The 22,576-nt window shown below is 44.3% G+C and overlaps 1 protein-coding gene across 2 annotated transcripts in view; it reads left to right on the forward strand.

Moving 5' to 3' along the window:
* Positions 1-22,576, forward strand: part of LOC138663281 (zinc finger protein 585A-like) — a 56,010-nt gene that overhangs the window by 18,783 nt on the left and 14,651 nt on the right. For both annotated transcript variants that reach the window (XM_069749456.1, XM_069749457.1), the window contains exon 6: positions 11,004-11,091. In XM_069749456.1, the coding sequence (XP_069605557.1) occupies positions 11,004-11,091 (88 nt within the window). The remainder of the gene's footprint in view (positions 1-11,003; positions 11,092-22,576) is intronic.

Genomic DNA, 22,576 nt, shown 5'->3' on the forward strand with positions numbered 1-22,576 from the left:
CCCTGTTCACCATACTGTCTCCTCATATATTTACTCCCTCACTTTCTATACTACCTGCTCACCTAACTTCCCATACTGTGTCTGCACACATCCCATCACCCTCACTCCCCGTACTCTGTCCACATACATTTTTCACATCGCTCCTCATACTGTGCCCTCATTCTCCCATATTGTTTCCTCACACATGCCCCCCATTCCCTCATACTGTTTCCTCATACATGCCCCCAATTCCCCCATACTGTTTCCTCAAACATGCCCCCAATTCCCCCGTACTGTTTCCTCATACATGCCCCCATTCCCCCATACTGTTTCCTCATACATGCCCCCCATTCCCCAATACTGTTTCCTCGTACATGCCCTCATTCCCCCATACTGTTTCCTCATACATGCCCCCCATTCCCCAATACTGTTTCCTCGTACATGCCCTCATTCCCCCATACTGTTTCCTTATACATGCCCCCAATTCCCCTGTACTGTTTCCTCATATATGCCCCCCATTGCTCTTCATTTTGTGTACTCAAATCTCCCACACACATTAAATCCCCCATCCCCACGCCAAATCTCACCCCACACATAATAAATTCCCCCATCTCCAAATTCTCCCCGCACATAATAAATCCCCCTATCCCCACTCAAATTGTCCACACACATATTATTGTCCTCTACCCCACCCCATCATTGCTCTCTTCACCACCTCCATCATTGCTTTCTCCGTCATGCCCATCATTGCCCATTTCACCACCTCCAGCATATCCTCTGTTATAAAAGGTAATTCAGTACCACAATGGACATAGAGGTCAGCGCACATACAGTGACCTGGCAATAACCCAAAAAACAAGAACGAGCTCTGAGACGTGGAAACTCTGTTGACCGCAATTCCTAATCCTCTCCAACCACACTAAAGGCAGCCGTGGATTGCGCCTGACGCTCCCTATGCAACTCGGCACGGCCTGAGAAACTAGCTAGCCTGAAGATAGAAAATAAGCCTACCTTGCCTCAGAGAAATACCCCAAAGGAAAAGGCAGCCCCCACATATAATGACTGTGAGTTAAGATGAAAAGACAAACGTAGAGATGAAATAGATTTAGCAAAGTGAGGCCCAACTTTCTGAACAGAGCGAAGAAAGGAAAGGTAACTTTGCGGTCAACACAAAACCCTACAAAGACCACGCAAAGGGGGCAAAAAGACCCTCCGTACCGAACTAACGGCACGGAGGTACACCCTCTGCGTCCCAGAGCTTCCAGAAAGCAGAAAAAAACAAATTGACAAGCTGGACAGAAAAAAACAGCAAACAAATAGCAAAGAGGAACTTAGCTATGCAGAGCAGCAGGCCACAGGAACGATCCAGGAGGAAACAGGTCCAATACTAGAACATTGACTGGAGGCCAGGATCAAAGCACTAGGTGGAGTTAAATAGAGCAGCACCTAACGACTTCACCACATCACCTGAGGAAGGAAACTCAGAAGCCGCAGTACCACTTTCCTCCACCAACGGAAGCTCACAGAGAGAACCAGCCGAAGTACCACTTGTGACCATAGGAGGGAGCTCTGCCACAGAATTCACAACAGTACCCCCCCTTGAGGAGGGGTCACCGAACCCTCACCAGAGCTCCCAGGACGACCAGGATGAGCCATATGAAAGGCACGAACAAGATCGGGAGCATGGACATCAGAGGCAAAGACCCAGGAATTATCTTCCTGAGCATAACCCTTCCACTTAACCAGATACTGGAGTTTCCGCCTTGAAACACGAGAATCCAAAATCTTCTCCACAATATACTCCAACTCCCCCTCCACCAAAACCGGGGCAGGAGGATCAACAGATGGAACCATAGGTGCCACGTATCTCCGCAACAATGACCTATGGAATACGTTATGTATGGAAAAAGAATCTGGAAGGGTCAGACGAAAAGACACAGGATTAAGAACCTCAGAAATCCCATACGGACCAATAAAACGAGGTTTAAACTTAGGAGAGGAAACCTTCATAGGAATATGACGAGAAGATAACCAAACCAAGTCCCCAACCCGAAGTCGGGAACCCACACAGCGTCTGCGATTAGCGAAACGTTGAGCCTTCTCCTGGGACAAAGTCAAATTGTCCACTACATGAGTCCAAATCTGCTGCAACCTGTCCACCACAGTATCCACACCAGGACAGTCCGAAGACTCAACCTGTCCTGAAGAGAAACGAGTATGGAACCCAGAGTTGCAGAAAAACTGTGAAACCAAGGTAGCCGAGCTGGCCCGATTATTAAGGGCGAACTCAGCCAAAGGCCAAAAAGGACACCCAGTCATCCTGATCAGCAGAAACAAAGCATCTCAGATATGTTTCCAAGGTCTGATTGGTTCGTTCGGTCTGGCCATTAGTCTGAGGATGGAAAGCCGAGGAAAAAGACAAGTCAATGCCCATCCTACCACAAAAGGCTCGCCAAAACCTCGAAACAAACTGGGAACCTCTGTCAGAAACAATATTCTCTGGAATGCCATGTAAACGAACCACATGCTGGAAAAACAATGGCACCAAATCAGAGGAGGAAGGCAATTTAGGCAAGGGTACCAAATGGACCATCTTAGAGAAGCGATCACAGACCACCCAAATGACTGACATCTTTTGAGAGACGGGAAGATCTGAAATGAAATCCATAGAAATATGTGTCCAAGGCCTCTTCGGAACCGGCAAGGGCAAAAGCAACCCACTGGCACGAGAACAGCAGGGCTTAGCCCGAGCACAAATCCCACAGGACTGCACAAAAATACGCACATCCCGCGACAGAGATGGCCACCAAAAGGATCTAGCCACTAACTCTCTGGTACCAAAGATTCCAGGATGACCAGCCAACACCGAACAATGAACCTCAGAGACAAATTTATTCGTCCACCTATCAGGGACAAACAGTTTCTCCGCTGGGCAACGATCAGGTTTATTAGCCTGAAATTTTTGTAGCACCCGCCGCAAATCAGGGGAGATAGCAGACACAATTACTCCCTCTTTGAGGATACCCGCCAGCTCAGATACACCCGGAGAGTCGGGCACAAAACTCCTAGACAGAGCATCCGCCTTCACATTTTTAGAGCCCGGAAGGTATGTAATCACAAAATCAAAACCGGGCAAAAAACAAAGACCAACGAGCTTGTCTAGGATTCAACCGCTTGGCGGACTCGAGATAAGTCAAGTTCTTATGATCAGTCAAGACCACCACGCGATGCTTAGCTCCTTCAAGCCAATGACGCCACTCCTCGAATGCCCACTTCATGGCCAGCAACTCTCGATTGCCCACATCATAATTTCGCTCAGCAGGCGAAAACTTCCTGGAAAAGAAGGCGCATGGTTTCATCACCGAGCAATCAGAACTTCTCTGCGACAAAACAGCCCCTGCTCCAATCTCAGAAGCATCAACCTCGACCTGGAACGGAAGCGAAACATCTGGTTGACACAACACAGGGGCAGAAGAAAAACGACGCTTCAACTCTTGAAAAGCTTCCACCGCAGCAGAAGACCAATTGACCAAATCAGCACCCTTCTTGGTCAAATCGGTCAATGGTTTAGCAATACTAGAAAAATTGCAGATGAAGCGACGATAAAAATTAGCAAAGCCCAGGAACTTTTGCAGACTTTTCAGAGATGTCAGCTGAGTCCAATTATGGATGGCTTGGACCTTAACAGGGTCCATCTCGATAGTAGAAGGGGAAAAGATGAACCCCAAAAATGAAACCTTCTGAACACCAAAGAGACACTTTGATCCCTTCACAAACAAAGAATTAGCACGCCGGACCTGAAACACCGTTCTGACCTGCTTCACATGAGACTCCCAATCATCCGAGAAGATCAAAATGTCATCTAAGTACACAATCAGGAATTTATCCAGGTACTCTCGGAAGATGTCATGCATAAAGGACGAAACACTGATGGAGCATTGGCAAGTCCGAATGGCATTACTAGATACTCAAAATGGCCCTCGGGCGTATTAAATGCAGTTTTCCACTCATCGCCTCGCTTAATACGCACAAGATTATACGCACCACGAAGATCTATCTTGGTGAACCAACTAGCCCCCTTAATCCGAGCAAACAAATCAGATAACAATGGCAAGGGGTACTGAAATTTAACCGTGATCTTATTTAGAAGGCGGTAATCTATACAAGGTCTCAGTGAACCATCCTTCTTGGCTACAAAAAAGAACCCTGCTCCTAATGGCGACGATGACGGGCGAATATGCCCCTTCTCCAAAGACTCCTTCACATAACTCCGCATAGCGGCGTGCTCAGGCACAGATAAATTAAACAGTCGACCTTTTGGGAATTTACTACCAGGAATCAAATCGATAGCACAATCACAATCCCTATGCGGAGGTAGGGTATCGGACTTGGGCTCATCAAATAAATCCCGGTAATCAGACAAGAACTCAGGAACCTCAGAAGGGGTGGATGACGAAATAGTCAGAATTGGGACATCACCATGTACCCCCTGACAACCCCAGCTGGACACAGACATGGATTTCCAATCTAATACTGGATTATGGACTTGTAGCCATGGCAACCGCAACACGACCACATCATGCAGATTATGCAACACCAGAAAGCGAATAACCTCCTGATGTGCAGGAGCCATGCACATGGTCAGCTGGGTCCAGTACTGAGGCTTATTCTTGGCCAAAGGCGTAGCATCAATTCCTCTCAATGGAATAGGACACTGCAAGGGCTCCAAGAAAAACCCACAACGCCTAGCATACTCCAAGTCCATCAAATTCAGAGCAGCGCCTGAGTCCACAAATGCCATGACAGAAAACGATGACAAAGAGCAGATCAAGGTAACAGACAGAAGAAATTTTGACTGTACCATACCAATGGTGGCAGACCTAGCGAACCGCTTAGGACAATCAGAGATAGCATGAGTGGAATCACCACAGTAGAAACACAGCCCATTCAGACGTCTGTGTTCTTGCCGTTCAACTCTGGTCAAAGTCCTATCGCACTGCATAGGCTCAGGTTTAAGCTCAGGTAATACCGCCAAATGGTGCACAGATTTACGCTCGCGCAAGCGTCGACCGATCTGAATGGCCAAAGACATAGACTCATTCAGACCAGCAGGCATAGGAAATCCCACCATGACATCCTTAAGGGCTTCAGAGAGACCTTTTCTGAAAATAGCTGCGAGCGCACCTTCATTCCACTGAGTGAGTGCGGACCACTTTCTAAATTTCTGAAAATATACCTCTATTTCATCCTGACCCTGACACAGAGCCAGCAAATTCTTCTCTGCCTGATCCACAGAATTAGGCTCATCGTACAGCAATCCGAGCGCCAGGAAAAATGCATCGATATTACTTAATGCAGGATCTCCTGACGCAAGAGAAAATGCCCAGTCCTGAGGGTCGCCACGCAAAAAAGAAATAACGATCCTAACTTGTTGAACTGGGTCACCAGAGGAGCGAGGTTTCAAAGCCAGAAATAGTTTACAATTATTTTTGAAACTCAGAAATTTAGTTCTATCTCCAAAAAACAAATCAGGAATAGGAATTCTCGGTTCTAACATAGAATTCTGAACCACAAAGTCTTGAATACTTTGTACTCTTGCCGTGAGCTGATCCACACATGAAGACAGACCTTTAATGTCCATTGCTACACCTGTGTCCTGAACCACCCAAATGTCTAGGGGAAAAAAAGGCAAAACACAGTGCAAAGAAAAAAAAATGGTCTCAGAACTTCTTTTTTCCCTCTATTGAGAATCATTAGTACTTTTGGCCTCCAGTACTATTATAAAAGGTAATTCAGTACCACAATGGACATAGAGGTCAGCGCACATACAGTGACCTGGCAATAACCCAAAAAACAAGAACGAGCTCTGAGACGTGGAAACTCTGTTGACCGCAATTCCTAATCCTCTCCAACCACACTAAAGGCAGCCATGGATTGCGCCTGACGCTCCCTATGCAACTCGGCACGGCCTGAGAAACTAGCTAGCCTGAAGATAGAAAATAAGCCTACCTTGCCTCAGAGAAATACCCCAAAGGAAAAGGCAGCCCCCACATATAATGACTGTGAGTTAAGATGAAAAGACAAACGTAGAGATGAAATAGATTTAGCAAAGTGAGGCCCAACTTTCTGAACAGAGCGAGGATAGGAAAGGTAACTTTGCGGTCAACACAAAACCCTACAAAGACCACGCAAAGGGGGCAAAAAGACCCTCCGTACCGAACTAACGGCACGGAGGTACACCCTCTGCGTCCCAGAGCTTCCAGAAAGCAGAAAAAAACAAATTGACAAGCTGGACAGAAAAAAACAGCAAACAAATAGCAAAGAGGAACTTAGCTATGCAGAGCAGCAGGCCACAGGAACGATCCAGGAGGAAACAACAGGTCCAATACTAGAACATTGACTGGAGGCCAGGATCAAAGCACTAGGTGGAGTTAAATAGAGCAGCACCTAACGACTTCACCACATCACCTGAGGAAGGAAACTCAGAAGCCGCAGTACCACTTTCCTCCACCAACGGAAGCTCACAGAGAGAACCAGCCGAAGTACCACTTGTGACCACAGGAGGGAGCTCTGCCACAGAATTCACAACAATCCTCCCCAGCAATCCCATCATTGCCCTTTCCACCACATCCATCATTTCCTCCTCCGCCACCATCCCCATCCTTGCCCATTCCACCACTTCCATCATTTCCTCCTCCATCACATCCCCATCATTGCTCTCTCCCTGTCGGCCCCATCATTTGCCCTCTCCTCCCCCACCATCCCCATCATTGCCCTTTCACTGTCAGCCCCATCATTGTCCTCTTCCCGTCAGCCCCATCATTACCCTCTCCCCGTCAGCCGCATCCTTGCCCTCTCCTCCCCCTACACACGCGCACACCATTTACTTCTCTGCACATTCCCCTGCAGCGTGCCACACACACACACACACACACACACACACACACACACACACACATGCAACGCACACACCCCTCTCACCTCTCCTCGCGCTCTTCTCCATCGCCTTCCTCTGACACAGCCAGCCACTGAATGATGACATCATCCAGCGGCGCGCCGGTGTGAGAGGAAGCTCGGGCAGGAAGACAGATCGCTGCAGCCCCGCTGCTACATTCTCTTGTAGGCAGCGGAGCAGCAGTGATTTCTCCCTGCCCGCCGCGGCCACCCTGCAGGGACCCCCCTCCACCTCCGCAGATGTTGGGAGCCGGTGCTCTGCAGCTTCTCTGTGCCAGCTGTCCGCTTGACAGTCGGCACAGAGAACAGCTGACTCCCAGACCAGGGGCGGCAGAATGCAGCCGCCGGGGGAGACACTGCAGACCGCCACATTAGGCGGCCCGACTGCGCCTCCCTGCTGGCTGCGCCCGGCTTCCCCCCCCCCCCAGATACGCCACTGGATGTTGTGGTAGTTCACTCACGTGGTGACACACTGAGGTAGGAAAAATGGGAACACCGTCTATTTAAATCATCTGAAGTGGAAGAAAGAAAAAGGGAATATCCAGCACGTCCATCCAGTGTAAGTAAAATATCCAAAATTTATTGAAGCATTTTAAAAAACAATATTAAAAAAGAGAGAGAGACTCTCTCTACCTGACGCGTTTCTGACGCACCACGGCGCCCTTAGTCATAGGAACTAATACCATATAGATGAACAGGTTTATATATAGCAAGGAACCAATCACAGATATAGCAATCAATTACATTGAAAAAAGCTGCAGCTAAACACACATAAGAAGACTTTTTTCTCCTATTTCAAATACATTGAAATTGCATAAATATATACTTTAAATTGCCGCAAGATCTATCTGTTAGTTCAATATATGTAAAAAAGGTCATTCCTGTAATTCATACCGTGTGGATGTTTAGTGTCTAAAGTCAGAATCCAAAAGGCTTCCCGCAGTGCTAATTGTTTCTTCTAATCTCCACCTCTAGGTGACTGACTAACCCTTTCTATGCCAAAAAATGAAAAATCTGATAGGTCTCCTTTATGTACAGAAATAAAATGTTTTGTAGCCCCAGAATAGCCTGAATTATTGTTATTTATATTTGCTATGTGTTCTGAAATTCTTTTTTTGATTTTCCTTGTGGTGCAACCTATATAGCAAATGTTGCAAGCCTTACATTTTATGTAGTATATGACGTGGTCAGAATCACAATTAATAAATGATTTTATATTATAAGTAACATTGTGATTCGAGGAAAAAGTAGTTCTTTTGTTGTCTGCAAATTGGCAGACATTACATCTGTTGCCAGAACATTTAAAAAACCCTTTTATTGATAGCCATGATGTGGGAGTTTTTTTCTGGCGCACCATACTGGGAGACAAAATATTCCCCAGTGTGCAACCTCTCCTAGCCACTACTCTGCATCCATTCTGAAGAATTGTGCATAAAGATTTGTCCTGATTGACTACAGGGAGATATTTAAGAATGATCTGTTTAATTTTATTGTACTGACTGCTATAAGCGGTAGAAAAAGTCATCTGCGTTTCAGGAGCGGCACTTGCATTTTCACTGTCAGAATACAATAAATCAGCACGTGGAATTTTGGAAACATGTCTGAATGCATGTCTTATATTGGATTGTTTATATCCCCTATCAAATAATCTATTAGAAATAAGATGACTTTCCTTGTGGAAACAAAAGAACTACTTTTTCCCCGAATCACAATGTTACTTATAATATAAAATCATTTATTAATTGTGATTCTGACCACGTCATATACTGCATAAAATGTAAGGCTTGCAACATTTGCTATATAGGTTACACCACAAGGAAAATCAAAAAAAGAATTTCAGAACACATAGCAAATATAAATAACAATAATTCAGGCTATTCTGGGGCTACGAAACATTTTATTTCTGTACATAAAGGAGACCTATCAGATTTTTCATTTTTTTGGCATAGAAAGTGTTAGTCAGTCACCTAGAGGTGGAGATTGGAAGAAACAATTAGCACTGCGGGAAGCCTTTTGGATTCTGACTTTAGACACTAAACATCCACACGGTACGAATTACAGGAATTACCTTTTTTACATATATTGAACTAACAGATAGATCTTGCGGCAATTTAAAGTATATATTTATGCAATTTCAATGTATTTGAAATAGGAGAAAAAAGTCTTCTTATGTGTGTTTAGCTGCAGCTTTTTTCAATGTAATTGATTGCTATGTCTGTGATTGGTTCCTTGCTATATATATAAACCTGTTCATCTATATGGTATTAGTTCCTATGACTAAGGGCGCCGTGGTGCGCCAGAAACGCGTCAGGTAGAGAGAGTCTCTCTCTCTTTTTTAATATTGTTTTTTAAAATGCTTCAATAAATTTTGGATATTTTACTTACACTGGATGGACGTGCTGGATATTCCCTTTTTCTTTCTTCCACTTCAGCTGAAATCACCAGCAGGTACAGCACCCACCAGCTACATTCATTTGCAATGGTTTACAGATGCACGTCTCGGTGTGTCAAGCTCCTAACCTTCCCTCTCCCCCCTCCTCTTTTCTTGAATATTTAAATCATTGTTGATGTATTGTAAGGTAGCATAAACTGTTATGACCTGGTGGTTAGGAGCACCCGACACGACCTGATAGTTAAACTCACACAGGACAAGCTCTGGGATGTGGGAGCTCTGCTGACCGCAGGCCCTAATCCTATCACAACAACTAGAAATAGCCGTGGAGCGTTCCTGACTCTCCCTAGACGCCTCTTCACAGCCTAAGAGCTAGCTAGCCCTAGAGATAGAAAATAAAGCCTACCTTGCCTCAGAGAAATTCCCCAAAGGAAAAGGCAGCCCCCCACATATATTGACTGTGAGTAAAGATGAAAGTCACAAACGCAGTAATGAAACAGGTTTCAGCAAAGAGAGGCCAGACTTACTAAAGTAAGAGGATAGGAAAGGTATCTTTGCGGTCAGCACAAAAAACTACAAAAGACCACGCAGAGTGTGCAAAAAGACCTCCGCACCGACTAACGGTGCGGAGATGCCACTCTGCATCCCAGAGCTTCCAGCTAGCAAGACAAAATCATGATAACCAGCTGGACAAGGAAACAATGAACAAATAATAATTATCAGGAACTTAGCTTCTGCTGGAGAAGACAGGTCACCAGAAAGATCCAAGAGCGAACTGAACCAATGCAGGAACATTGACAGCTGGCATGGAGTAACGATCTGAGTGGAGTTAAGTAAAGCAGCCAACCAAAGGATAAACCACGTCACCTGTGTAAGGAACCTCAGAAGCAGCAGCTTCACTCACAGCCACCAGAGGGAGTTCATGGACAGAACTCGCCGAAGTACCATTCACGACCACAGGAGGGAGTTCGACAACAGAATTCACAACAATAAACCAACGTGTGGGGAAAACAAACTCAGCCTTCTTGGCTAAAACAAGAACAAAACGATAAAAGAAAACAAAATGCTGCAGCACAGTGCATATGTTGCGGGTGGCACCCCGCTCTGGAGCAGCACAGTCCGTATGTTGCGGGTGGCACCCAGCTCTGGAGGAGGACAGGTTCAGTCTGTACTTGACGAGCCACAAAGCCTCTGGAGGTTCCTCCCTCCAGGCTAGCTGAACCCAGACTGCCTGTAGAGCTCCATTATTTCACCCCAAGCCTGTAACTTCCCCATCATGTGATTGATCACATGATCATGTCCTCATGCAGGTCCTGGCAGGTCTGCCAGGGGAGATAAAGTGGACCATCTCCCACCCGCTCTGTAAAGGTCCACATAAAACCAGCCCTGTTTATGCAACTTAACCCTCACAACACATAGTGTGCTGGAGAAAAAATGCTCAGGTTTCACATCACTGACGCCGTTAAGCGCAGTGACACATATCTCCTCTATATCACCTTACCAGTGACTCTGTCACAATGTGTAGACGGCTGTGAAGGTCTTGTGCTCAGTGTTGCTTCATCTACCAGTATTATATGTTTTATACTTGTGTAATGAGAACGGTGGAGATGGCAGGATTAGAGCTGATCATAGATGTGACTTCTCCATCTGTCTGTGACTTTTACAATATTCGTTTCAGGGTGAAGATCTGACCCATATTAATACTACAGAGACATATGTGACGGGTGATGAGCGGTGTAAGGAGATTCCTACATATGACTACCCAGGTGAGTAGTGACCACTAAATGCAGAGAAGTCACAGATTCTTCTCAGTCACCGGCTGCGGCTGCTTTATCGGTGGTGTAGTCCGGCCATATCACAATCGTGTGATCACCATTTTGCCTCTAGACCACAACATTCTTCTCCACCCAAAACTGTCCAAGTGACTTTGGGCATTGAAAGCCCTTTTCTATAGAACTTACAACCTGGAGGATCCACCTACCTCCTGGGATTAGAAGACTCTGACCGCTACCTGCCCAGATCTGTAAACTACAAAGCCATATAACAGCGTATGTAGAATGTGCTGACAAGTTAAAAAAATATTATCGTGAGCCTTTTAGAGAAAATGGAGGGTAATGATGTTGTTGGCTTCCAAAATCCCTGATGTGGGAAGAAGGAAAAAATCAGAGCTTTGAAAAGCCAAAAAGTTGGGCATCAAAACAAATGAACGTAAAAAAACAACAAACTTCATTTTAACCCCTTAGTGACAGAGCCAATTTGGTACTTAATGACCGAGCCAATTTTTGCAATTCTGACCACTGTCACTTTATGAGGTTATAACTCTGGAACGCTTCAACGGATCCCGCTGATTCTGACACTGTTTTTTCGTGACATATTGTACTTCATGTTAGTGGTAACATTTCTTCGATATTACTTGCAATTATTTATGAAAAAAACAGAAATATGGCAAAAAATTTTAAAATTTTGCAATTTTCAAACTTTGTATTTTTATGCCCTTAAATCAGAGAGAGATGTCACAAAAAATAGTTAATAAATAACATTTCCCACATGTCTACTTTACATCAGGACAATTTTGGAAACAAATTTTTTTTTTGTTAGGGAGTTATAAGGGTTAAAAGTTGACCAGCAATTTCTCATTTTTACAACACCTTTTTTTTTTTTAGGGACCACATCACATTTGAAGTCATTTTGAGGGGTCTATATGATAGAAAATAACGAAGTGTGACACCATTCTAAAAACTACACCCCTCAAGGTTCTCAAAACCACATTCAAGAAGTTTATTAACCCTTTACGTGCTTCACAGGAACTGAAACAATGTGGAAGGAAAAAATGAACATTTAACTTTTTTTTTGCAAACATTTTAATTCAGAACCAATTTTTTTTATTTTCACAAGTGTAAAAACAGAAATTTAACCATAAATTTTGTTATGCAATTTCTCCTGAATATGCCAATACCCCATATGTGGGGGTAAACGACTGTTTGGGCGCACCGCAGAACTTGCAAGTGAAGGAGCGCCGTTTGACTTTTTCAATGCAGAATTGGCTGGAATTGAGATCGGACGCCATGTCACGTTTAGAGAGCCCCTGATGTGCCTAAACAGTGGAAACTCCCCACAAGTGACACCATTTTGGAAACTAGACCCCTTAAGGAACTTATCTAGATGTGTGGTGAGCACTTTGAATCCCCAAGAGCTTCACAGAAGTTTATAACGTTGAGCCGTGAAAATAAAAAATCGCATTTGTTTACACAAAAATGATCTTTTTGCCCCCAAATTTTTATTTTCACAAGGGTAACAGGAGAAATTAGACCACTAAAGTTGTAGTGCAATTTCTCCTGAGTACGTCGATACCCAATATGTGGGGGTAAACCAATGTTTGGGCGCACCGCAGAGCTTGGAAGAGAAGGAGTGCCGTTTTACTTTTTCAATGTAGAATTGTCTGGAATTGAGATCGGACGCCATGTCGCGTTTGGAGAGCCCCTGATGTGCCTAAACAGTGGAAACCCCCCACAAGTGACACCATTTTGGAAACTAGACCCCCCATGGAACTTATCTAGATGTGTGGTGAGAACTTTGAATGCCCAAGTGCTTCACAGAAGTTTAGAATGCAGAGTCGTGAAAATAAAAAAATATTTTTTTTTCCACAAAAAAGATTTTGTAGCCCCCAAGTTTTTATTTTCACAAGGGTAACAGGAGAAATTGGACCCCAAGAGTTGTTGTCCAATTTATCCCGAGTATGCTGATGCCCCATATGTGGGGGTAAACCACTCTTTGGGCGCACGGCAGAGCTCGGAAGGGAAGGAGCGCCGTTTTGGAATGCAGACTTTGATAGAGTGGTCTGTGGGCGTTATGTTGCGTTTGCAGAGCCCCTGATGTACCTAAACAGTAGTAACCCCCCACAAGTGACCCCATTTTGGAAACTAGATCCCCCAAGGAACTTATCTAGATGTGTGGTGAGAACTTTGAATGCCCAAGTGCTTCACAGAAGTTTAGAATGCAGAGTCATGAAAATAAAAAAATATTTTTTTTCCACAAAAAATATTTTTTAGCCCCCAAGTTTTTATTTTCACAAGGGTAACAGGAGAAATTGGACCCCAAAAGTTGTCCAATTTATCCCGAGTACGCTGATGCCCCATATGTGGGGGTAACCCACTGTTTGGGCGCACGGCAGAGCTCAGAAGGGAGGGAGCACCATTTGACTTTTTGAGCGCCAAATTGGCTGTCGTGTTTGGAGACCCCCTGATGTAACTAAACAGTGGAAACCCCCCAATTCTAGCTCCAACCTTAACCCCAACACACCCCTAACCCTAATCCCAACCCGATCCATAATCCTAATCACTAACCCTAATCACAATCCCTAATAACGATAATCACAACCCTTACCCCAAAACAACCCTAATGTCAACCCTAACCATAACCCTAATCAAAACCCTAAAGCCAACACACCCCTAATCTCAACCCTAACCTCAAACCTAACCCTAATCCCAAGCGTAACCCTAATGCCAACCCTAACCCTAATACCAACTCTAATACAAACCCTAACCCCAAATCTATCCCTAACTTTAGCCCCAACCCTAGCCCTAACTTTAGCCCCATGTTATGATTAGGCAACTCAGTACCACAGTGAACATAGAGGTCAGAGCACATACAGTGATCTGACAATAATCCAAAAACATAGAACGAGCTCTGAGACGTGGGAACTTTGTTGACCGCAATCCCTAATCCTATCCAACAACACTAGAGGCAGCCGTGGATTGCGCCTAACGCTACCTATGCAACTCAGCACAGCCTGAGAAACTAGCTAGCCTGAAGATAGAAAATAAGCCTACCTTGCCTCAGAGAAATACCCCAAAGGAAAAGGCAGCCCCCCACATATGACTGTGAGTAAGATGAAAAGACAAACGTAGAGATGAAATAGATTTAGCAAAGTGAGGCCCGACTTTCTGAACAGAGCGAGGATAGGAAAGGTAACTTTGCGGTCAACACAAAACCCTACAAAAACCACGCAAAGGGGGCAAAAAGACCCTCCGTATCGAACTAACGGCACGGAGGTACACCCTCTGCGTCCCAGAGCTTCCAGCAAACAAATAGATAAGCTGGACAGAAGAAAAGCAAACAAAATAGCAAAGGAAAACTTAGCTATGCAGAGCAGCAGGCCACAGGAACGATCCAGGAGGAAAACAAGTCCAATACTGGAACATTGACAGGAAGCCAGGATCAAAGCACTAGGTGGAGTTAAGTAGAGCAGCACCTAACGACCTCACCACATCACCTGAGGGAGGAAACTCAGAAGCCGCAGTACCACTTCCCTCCACCAACGGAAGCTTACAGAGAGAATCAGCCGAAGTACCACTCGTGACCACAGGAGGGAGCTCTGCCACAGAATTCACAACGGCCCCAACCCTAACCCTAGCCCTAAGGCTACTTTCACACTTGCGTCGTTTGGCATCCGTCGCAATCCGTCGTTTTGGACAAAAAACGGATCTTCCGGATCAGTTGTGTTTTGGCGGACCGTCGGCACAAAAAACGTTCAATGTAACGTTTTTTTGTACGTCGCGTCCGCCATTTCTGACCGCACATGCGTGGCTGTAACTCCGCCCCCTCCTCCCCAGGACATAGATTGGGCAGCGGATGCATTGAAAAACTACATCCGCTGCCCACATTGTGCACAATTTTCACAACGTGCGTCGGTATGTCGGGCCGACGCATTGCGACGGCCCCGTACCGACGTAAGTGTGAAAGAACCCTAACCCTGAATTTAGCCCCAACCCTAACCTTAAATTTAGCCCTAACCCTAGCCCTAACCCTAGCCATAACCCTAGCCCTAACCCTAATTTTAGCCCCAACTGCTCTTCTCCTGCCGGCCGGCAGATGGAGACAGATGGCGGGCGCACTGCGCATCCGCCCGCCATTTTCTTTTGCCGGCGGCCAGGAGGAGCAGCAGGAGGACCCAGGGACACCGGTAAGTATGGCAGGGTCCCCGAATCCCCCTATTTCTCTGTCCTCTGATGTGCGATCACATCAGAGGACAGAGAACTACACTTTGAATTTTTTTTTTTTTTGCGGTCGCCGGTAAACAGTTAATTACTGGCGATCGCAAAACAGGGGTCGGTAAATCCGACCCCGATCATGTTCTTTGGGGTCTCGGCTACCCCCGGCAGCCGAGACCCCAAAGATTCTCCCGGGGCCGGCCGGCGGGCGCACTGCGCATGCGCCCGCCATTTTGAAGATGGCGGCGCCCACCGGGAGACACGAGGAGCCTCGGGGGAGATAGGTGAGTATCGGGGGGCTATCTGGAACCCCCTTCTCTGTCCTCTGATGTGCGATCACATCGGAGGACAGAGAAATTAAAGAGATTGCGTTTTTTTTGCGATCGCCGGTAAACGGTTAATTACCGGCGATCGCAAATGCGGGGTCGGTAAAAAAAACCCCGAATCATGTTCTCTGGGGTCTCGGCTACCCCCGGCAGCTGAGACCCCGGAGAAAATCAGACTCTGGGGGGCACTATTTACTTTTTCCACAGCGCCGTTAATTAACGGCGCTGTGGTTTAAGTACCCTTAGCGGCCACCGTTAAAAGGCGTATCGGCGGTCGCTAAGGGGTTAAAAGGCGTATCGGCGGTCGCTAAGGGGTTAATATTCTACCCATTTCGGATGTGCACCAGCTCCTTCCTCGGGCATATACAGATGATACATTGTGGATGTTTTATATCCTCCAGAACGGTGTCACTGATCCAATTGCTTAATTAATTAATTAAACCGCGCCTATGGTGCAGTGTTTTGTATAGAAACCTTTCTTTGTATACAAAACAATACAAATAGATGTAAAATGCAAATTGGATGCACAATAAAATACATATAAAGAAAAATACATGTACATGGAAAATTCTCCGGTTTAAGTGTGGATAGTTTAAAAATCCAATAGGATTCCCTATTCACAAGTCTCTGGGACCTATTAGACACACGTTCTGATATTTGTTCTAATATATTGAGTCTTAATCTGGTGGGATCTCGTTTATATTCTAAAGCAAAATGCCTAAACAGACAGATTACACCTTTCCTAATATTATGTCTATAGCTGTTCATCCTATTATGGATCGCTTGGGTCGATTTTAGATCCCTGATATTGGATAAATCTTCCTTCTCTCCCTTCTGTGCTGCTGAATGTGATCATATGGTCCCTACAAGACCAGGTCCAGTCTTTCTGGCCAAACTTCACTTTTATGATCGACAACATTAAATGTGCAGTGAGGCCAAGTGTGAATTTCTGTACAATAACAGCAGAGTTTCCTTTTATCTTGATTTTACAGTTTCTTATAAAACCGACTAACTTCAGACAGGATTGTGATGAACTGCATAATAATTAGTACACCTGTGCCGTGATATATCTCTAAGTTGTGCATGGCTGTAATATACACTGGGTACGGAAAGTAGCGTAGAGAAAGTATTAGCGCCCCCATTTCAGGAGAGATTACTGCACAATCTGAATTTCTTAGGATTGAAAACATAATGTAATTTATGATGTGGAGTGAATCCATGAAACCAGGGCTAGAGCCACCACATCTCCTGCAGGCGGGAATAAATGTACAGTAGGTACAGAAAGTATTCAGACCCCTTTAAATTTTTCACTCTGTTTCATTGCAGCCATTTGGTAAATTCAAAAAAGTTCATTTTTTTTTCTCATTAATGTACACTCTGCACCCCATCTTGACTGAAAAAAAACAAAAATGTAGTAATTTTTGCAAATTTATTAAAAAAGAAAAACTGAAATATCACATGGTCATAAGTATTCAGACCCTTTGCCCAGTATTGAGTAGAAGCACCTTTTGAGCTAGTACAGCCATGAGTCTTCTTGGGAATGATGCAACAAGTTTTTCACACCTGGATTTGGGGATCCTCTGCTATTCTTCCTTGCAGATCCTCTCCAGTTCCGTCAGGTTGGATGGTGAACGTTGGTGGACGCCATTTTCAGGTCTCTCCAGAGATGCTCAATTGGGTTTAGGTCAGGGCTCTGGCTGGGCCGGTCAAGAATGGTCACAGAGTTGTTCTGAAGCCACTCCTTTGTTATTTTAGCTGTATGCTTAGGGTCATTGTCTTGTTGGAAGGTGAACCTTCGGCCAAGTCTGAGGTCCAGAGTACTCTGAAAGTGGTTTTCATGCAGGATATCTCTGTACTTGGCCGCATTCATGTTTCCTTCAATGACAACCAGTCGTTCTGTCCCTGCAGCTGAAAAGCACCCTTATAACATGATGCTGCCACCATCATCTTTCACTGCTGGGATTGTATTGGGCAGGTGATGAGCAGTGCCTGGTTTTCTCCACACATATCGCTTAGAATTATCACTAAAACAGGTCCATCTTTGTCTCATCAGACCAGAGAATCTTATTTCTCATAGTCTGGGAGTCCTTCATGTGTTTTTTTTTTTTTTTTTGCAAACTCTATGCGGGCTTTCATATGTCTTGCACTGAGGAGAGGCTTCCGGGCCACTCTGCCATAAAGGCCCGACTGGTGGAGGGCTGCAGTGATAATTGACTTTTTCCCATCTGCCTACTACATCTGTGGAGCTCAGCCACACTGATCTTGGGGTTCTTCTTTACCTCTCTCACCAAGGTTCTTCTCCCACGATTGCACAATTTGGCGGACGGCCAGGTCTAGGAAGTCTTGTGATGGTCCCAAATTTCTTCCATTTAAAGATTATGGAGGCCACTGTGCTCTTAGGAATCTTGAGTACTGCAGAAATTCTTTTGTATCCTTGGCCAGATCTATGCCTTGCCACAATTCTGTCTCTGCGCTCCTTGACCAGTTCCTTTGACCTCATGATTCTCATTTGGTCTGACATGCACTGTGAGCCATGAGGTCTTATATAGACAGGTGTGTGCCTTTCCAAATCAATTCCTATCAGTTTGACCCCTTACTGACATCGGGCGTAATAGTACACCGATGTCAGACTTCCTCCCTTTGATGTTGGCTCCAGCGGTGAGCCCACATCTTTGCGGGGACATGTCAGCTGTTTTGAACAGCTGACATATGCCCACAATAGCAACAGGTGGAATCGAGATCCACCCACGGCTATTAACCAGTTAAATGCCGCTGTCAAACTCTGAAGCTGCATTTAAATTTCGCTACTGGCAATCGCGAAGGAAATACGCACACCGGTGACAACTTGTCAGGTGATCGCGGGTCACCGGTGTGTTGGCATGACAATCTGAGGTCTCCTGGAAACCTCTATGGTTATCAGTGACAGCTTCCTGTGAGCGCCATCCAGTGGTCGGCGCTCATAGCAAATGAGTAAATCAGCTACATAGAGATGATCTGAACATCACCTCTATGTAACAGAGCCGATCGGGTTGTGGCAGCTTCTAGTCTCCTATGGAGAATATTGAAGCATGCCAAAAGTATAACAAAAAAAAGTTTTAACCCCTTCATGACCGTGGGATTTTTTTGTTTTTCCGTGTTCGTTTTTCACTCCCCTCCTTCCCAGAGCCATAACTTTTTTATTTTTCCGTCAATTTGGCCATGTGAGGGCTTATTTTTTGCGGGACGAGTTGTACTTTTGAATGGCATCATTGGTTTTAGCATGTCGTGTACTAGAAAACGGAAAAAAATTCCAAGTGCGGTGAAATTGCAAAAAAAGTGCAGTCCCACACTTGTTTTTTGTTTGGCTTTTTTGCTAGGTTCACTAAATGCTAAAACTGACTTGACATTATGATTCTCCAGGTCAGTACGAGTTCGTAGACACCTAACATGACTAGGTTATTTTTTATCTAAGTGGTGAAAAAAATTCCAAACTTTGCTAAAAAAAAAAAAAAAATTGCGCCATTTTCCGATACTCGTAGCGTCTCCATTTTTCGTGATCTGGGGTCGGTTGAGGGCTTATTTTTTGCGTGCCGAGATGACGTTTTTAATTATAGCATTTCGGTGCAGATACGTTCTTTTGATCGCCCGTTATTGCATTTTAATGCAATGTCGCGGCGACCAAAAAAACCTAATTCTGGTGTTTCGAATTTTTTTCCCGCTACGCTGTTTAGCGATCAGGTTAATGCTTTTTTTTAATTGATAGATCGGGCGATTCTGAGCGCGGCGATACCAAATATGTGTAGATTTGATATTTTTTTTATTGATTTATTTTGATTGGGGCGAAAGGGGGGTGATTTAAACTTTTATATTTTTTTTATTTTTTTCAACTTTTTTTTTTTTTTTACTTTTGCCATGCTTCAATAGCCTCCATGGGAGGCTAGAAGCAGGCACAGCACGATCGCCTCTGCTATGTAGCAGAAATGCAGGTGTGCTGTGAGCGCCGACCACAGGGTGGCGCTCACAGCCACCGGCGATCAGTAACCATAGAGGTCTCAAGGACCTCTAGGGTTACAATGGAGACGCATCGCCGACCCCCGATCATGTGACGGGGGTCGGCGATGACGTCATTTCCGGCCGCCCGGCCGGAAGCGGTAGTTAAATGCTGCTGTCTGCGTTTGACAGCGGCATTTAACTAGTTAATAGGTGCGGGCAGATCGCGATTCTGCCCGCGCCTATTACGGGCACATGTCAGCTGTTCAAAACAGCTGACATGTCCCGGCTTTGATGCGGGCTCACCGCGGAGCCCTGCATCAAAGCAAGGGATCTGACCTTGGACGTACTATCCCGTCCAAGGTCAGATAGGGGTTAAAAAAATATAAAAATAAAAAATATAAAAATTCAAATCACCCCCCTTTCGCCCATTCAAAATAAAACAATAAAAATAAAATCAAACATACACATATTTGGCGCTGCTGCGTTCAGAATCGCCTGATCTATCAATAAAAAAAAGGATTAATCTGATTGCTAAACCACATAGCGAGAAAAAAAAGTCAAAACGCCAGAATTATATTTTTTTGGTCGCCGCGACATTGCATTAAAATGCAATAATGGCTGATCAAAAGAACGTATCTGCACCAACATGGTATCATTAAAAAGCGCGCAAAAAATAAGCCCTCACCCAACCAGAGATCACGAAAAAGGAGACGCTGCGGGTACCGGGCGCAAATTTTATTTTTTAACAAAGTTTTTTTTTTTTTTTTCACCATATAGATAAAAAAGAACCTAGACATGTTTGGTGTCTATGAACTCGTAATGACCTGGAGAATCATAATGGCAGGTCAGTTTCAGCATTTAGTGAACGTAGCAAAAAAGCCAAACAAATAACAAGTGTGAGATTGCACTTTTATTTTTTAAATTTCACCGCACTTGGAATTTTTTCCCGTTTTCTAGTACACATTGTAAAATCAATTCAAAAGTACAACCCGTCCCACTAAAACAAGTCCTCACATGGCCATATTGATGGATGTGGTGAAATATGTGTGTGTGTAATATATATTTATATATATATATATATATATATATATATATATATATATATATATATATATATATATATATATATATATATATATATATATATATATATGTGTGTAGGGACATATGTCTAGGGTTATATGTGTGACTAGTGATAATGTAACATCTGTCCTGAAGGCAAGTCGCACCTAGGTGTTGATAGGTACTTCCTTGGGAATAGTAGAAATTATGTCTCCAGATCTCACCAGGAGGTCTAGCTAGGGCCGAAAAGAAAAGCCACATTTGGCACCTTCTAGGTCTTGGAAGAGAGGTGGTAATTGCGGCCTGAGGTAAGCTATCCCTGGGAACCATTTCACACGTGTCTCCAGAGGAAAATAATATATTCATTAGTAGAGCGGCCGTGCCCAATCAAACAGACCGCAATTATGATATTAACCTTGGAGGCCGGTCTAGAAACCTGACCTCAGACCAAAGTTATAAATTTAGGCTGCAGACAGAGAATTGTGTTCACATGATGGGGGCAGCCTGAGAAGCTGATGTGATCCAATTTACCTTCTTCCTTCCCTCAGGGAGCAGAAAGCAACTACCAGTTAGATAATTTCTGTAAGTTTTCTCCTGTTTATTTTGACATTGTTTGCATAAGTTGTATGTCTTGTTATTATCATATTTTTATACCTTTTTTTTATTGTAAGCATTGAACTTTTTGCTATTAAAGTATAAAACTTTAACCTAGTTGAACCTTGAATGTTCTAAAAGAATCCATAGCCAAAAGATGTGTGGGCCTTATGAGTGATAGACATATTTTTATTAGTATTATTAGTTCCAGGACTCATCGCCTGTGTATTCGATGAGTGGTGGCAGCGCGTATGAGCGGGTGTGTGGCCTGAGTCAGTGTGTGATTTATGCTCCCATTACAGCATAGGACAGAGGTTGAATGCTGGACTGAGAGTGGGGAGATAGATTAACCCTTGCAGGCACAACCCCAAGTCACGTGTGAAAGCAGGCACGTGACGAATAAGTGACACCACGGAGTAGGGATACGTGACAATGGAAAAATAAAAAAGTTATGTCTCTGAGAAGAAGGGGAGTGAACAATGAAAAAGCAAAACTGAAAAAGGCTTCGGGGGTTAATTAAACACAGATGGCCTCCAATGAAGGCGTAGAACCATCTCAAGGAGGATCACAAGGAAATGGACAGCATGTGACTTAAATGTGAGTGTCTGAGCAAAGGGTCTGAATACTTATGACCATGTGATATTTCAGTTTTTCTTTTATATTAAATTTGCAAAAATTTCTACATTTCTGTTTTGTTTTCAGTCGAGATGGGGTGCAGAGTGTACATTAATGAGAAAAATGAACTTTTTTGAATTTACAAAATAGTTGCAATGAAACAAAGAGTGAAAAATGTAAAGGTGTCTAAATACTTTCTGTACCCAATGTACATTTATTCACGCCTGCAGGAGATGTGAATAGATGTGATAGATGAAGCTGCAACCCATAATGAGGTCCTGGTTATGGGGGACTTTAACTACCCGGATATTAACTGGGAAACAGAAACCTGTGAAACCCATAAAGGCAACAGGTTTCTGCTAATAACCAAGAAAAATTATCTTTCACAATTGGTGCAGAATCCAACCAGAGGAGCAGCACTTTTAGACCTAATACTATCTAATAGACCTAACAGAATAACAAATCTGCAGGTGGTTGGGCATCTAGGAAATAGCGACCACAATATTGTACAGTTTCACCTGTCTTTCACTAGGGGGACTTGTCAGGGAGTCACAAAAACACTGAACTTTAGGAAGGCAAAGTTTGACCAGCTTAGAGATGCCCTTAATCTGGTAGACTGGGACAATATCCTCAGAAATAAGAATACAGATAATAAATGGAAAATGTTTAAGAACATCCTAAATAGGCACTGT

Source organism: Ranitomeya imitator, chromosome 2, assembly GCF_032444005.1.
Source record: "Ranitomeya imitator isolate aRanImi1 chromosome 2, aRanImi1.pri, whole genome shotgun sequence".
NCBI classification, from domain to species: domain Eukaryota; kingdom Metazoa; phylum Chordata; class Amphibia; order Anura; family Dendrobatidae; genus Ranitomeya; species Ranitomeya imitator.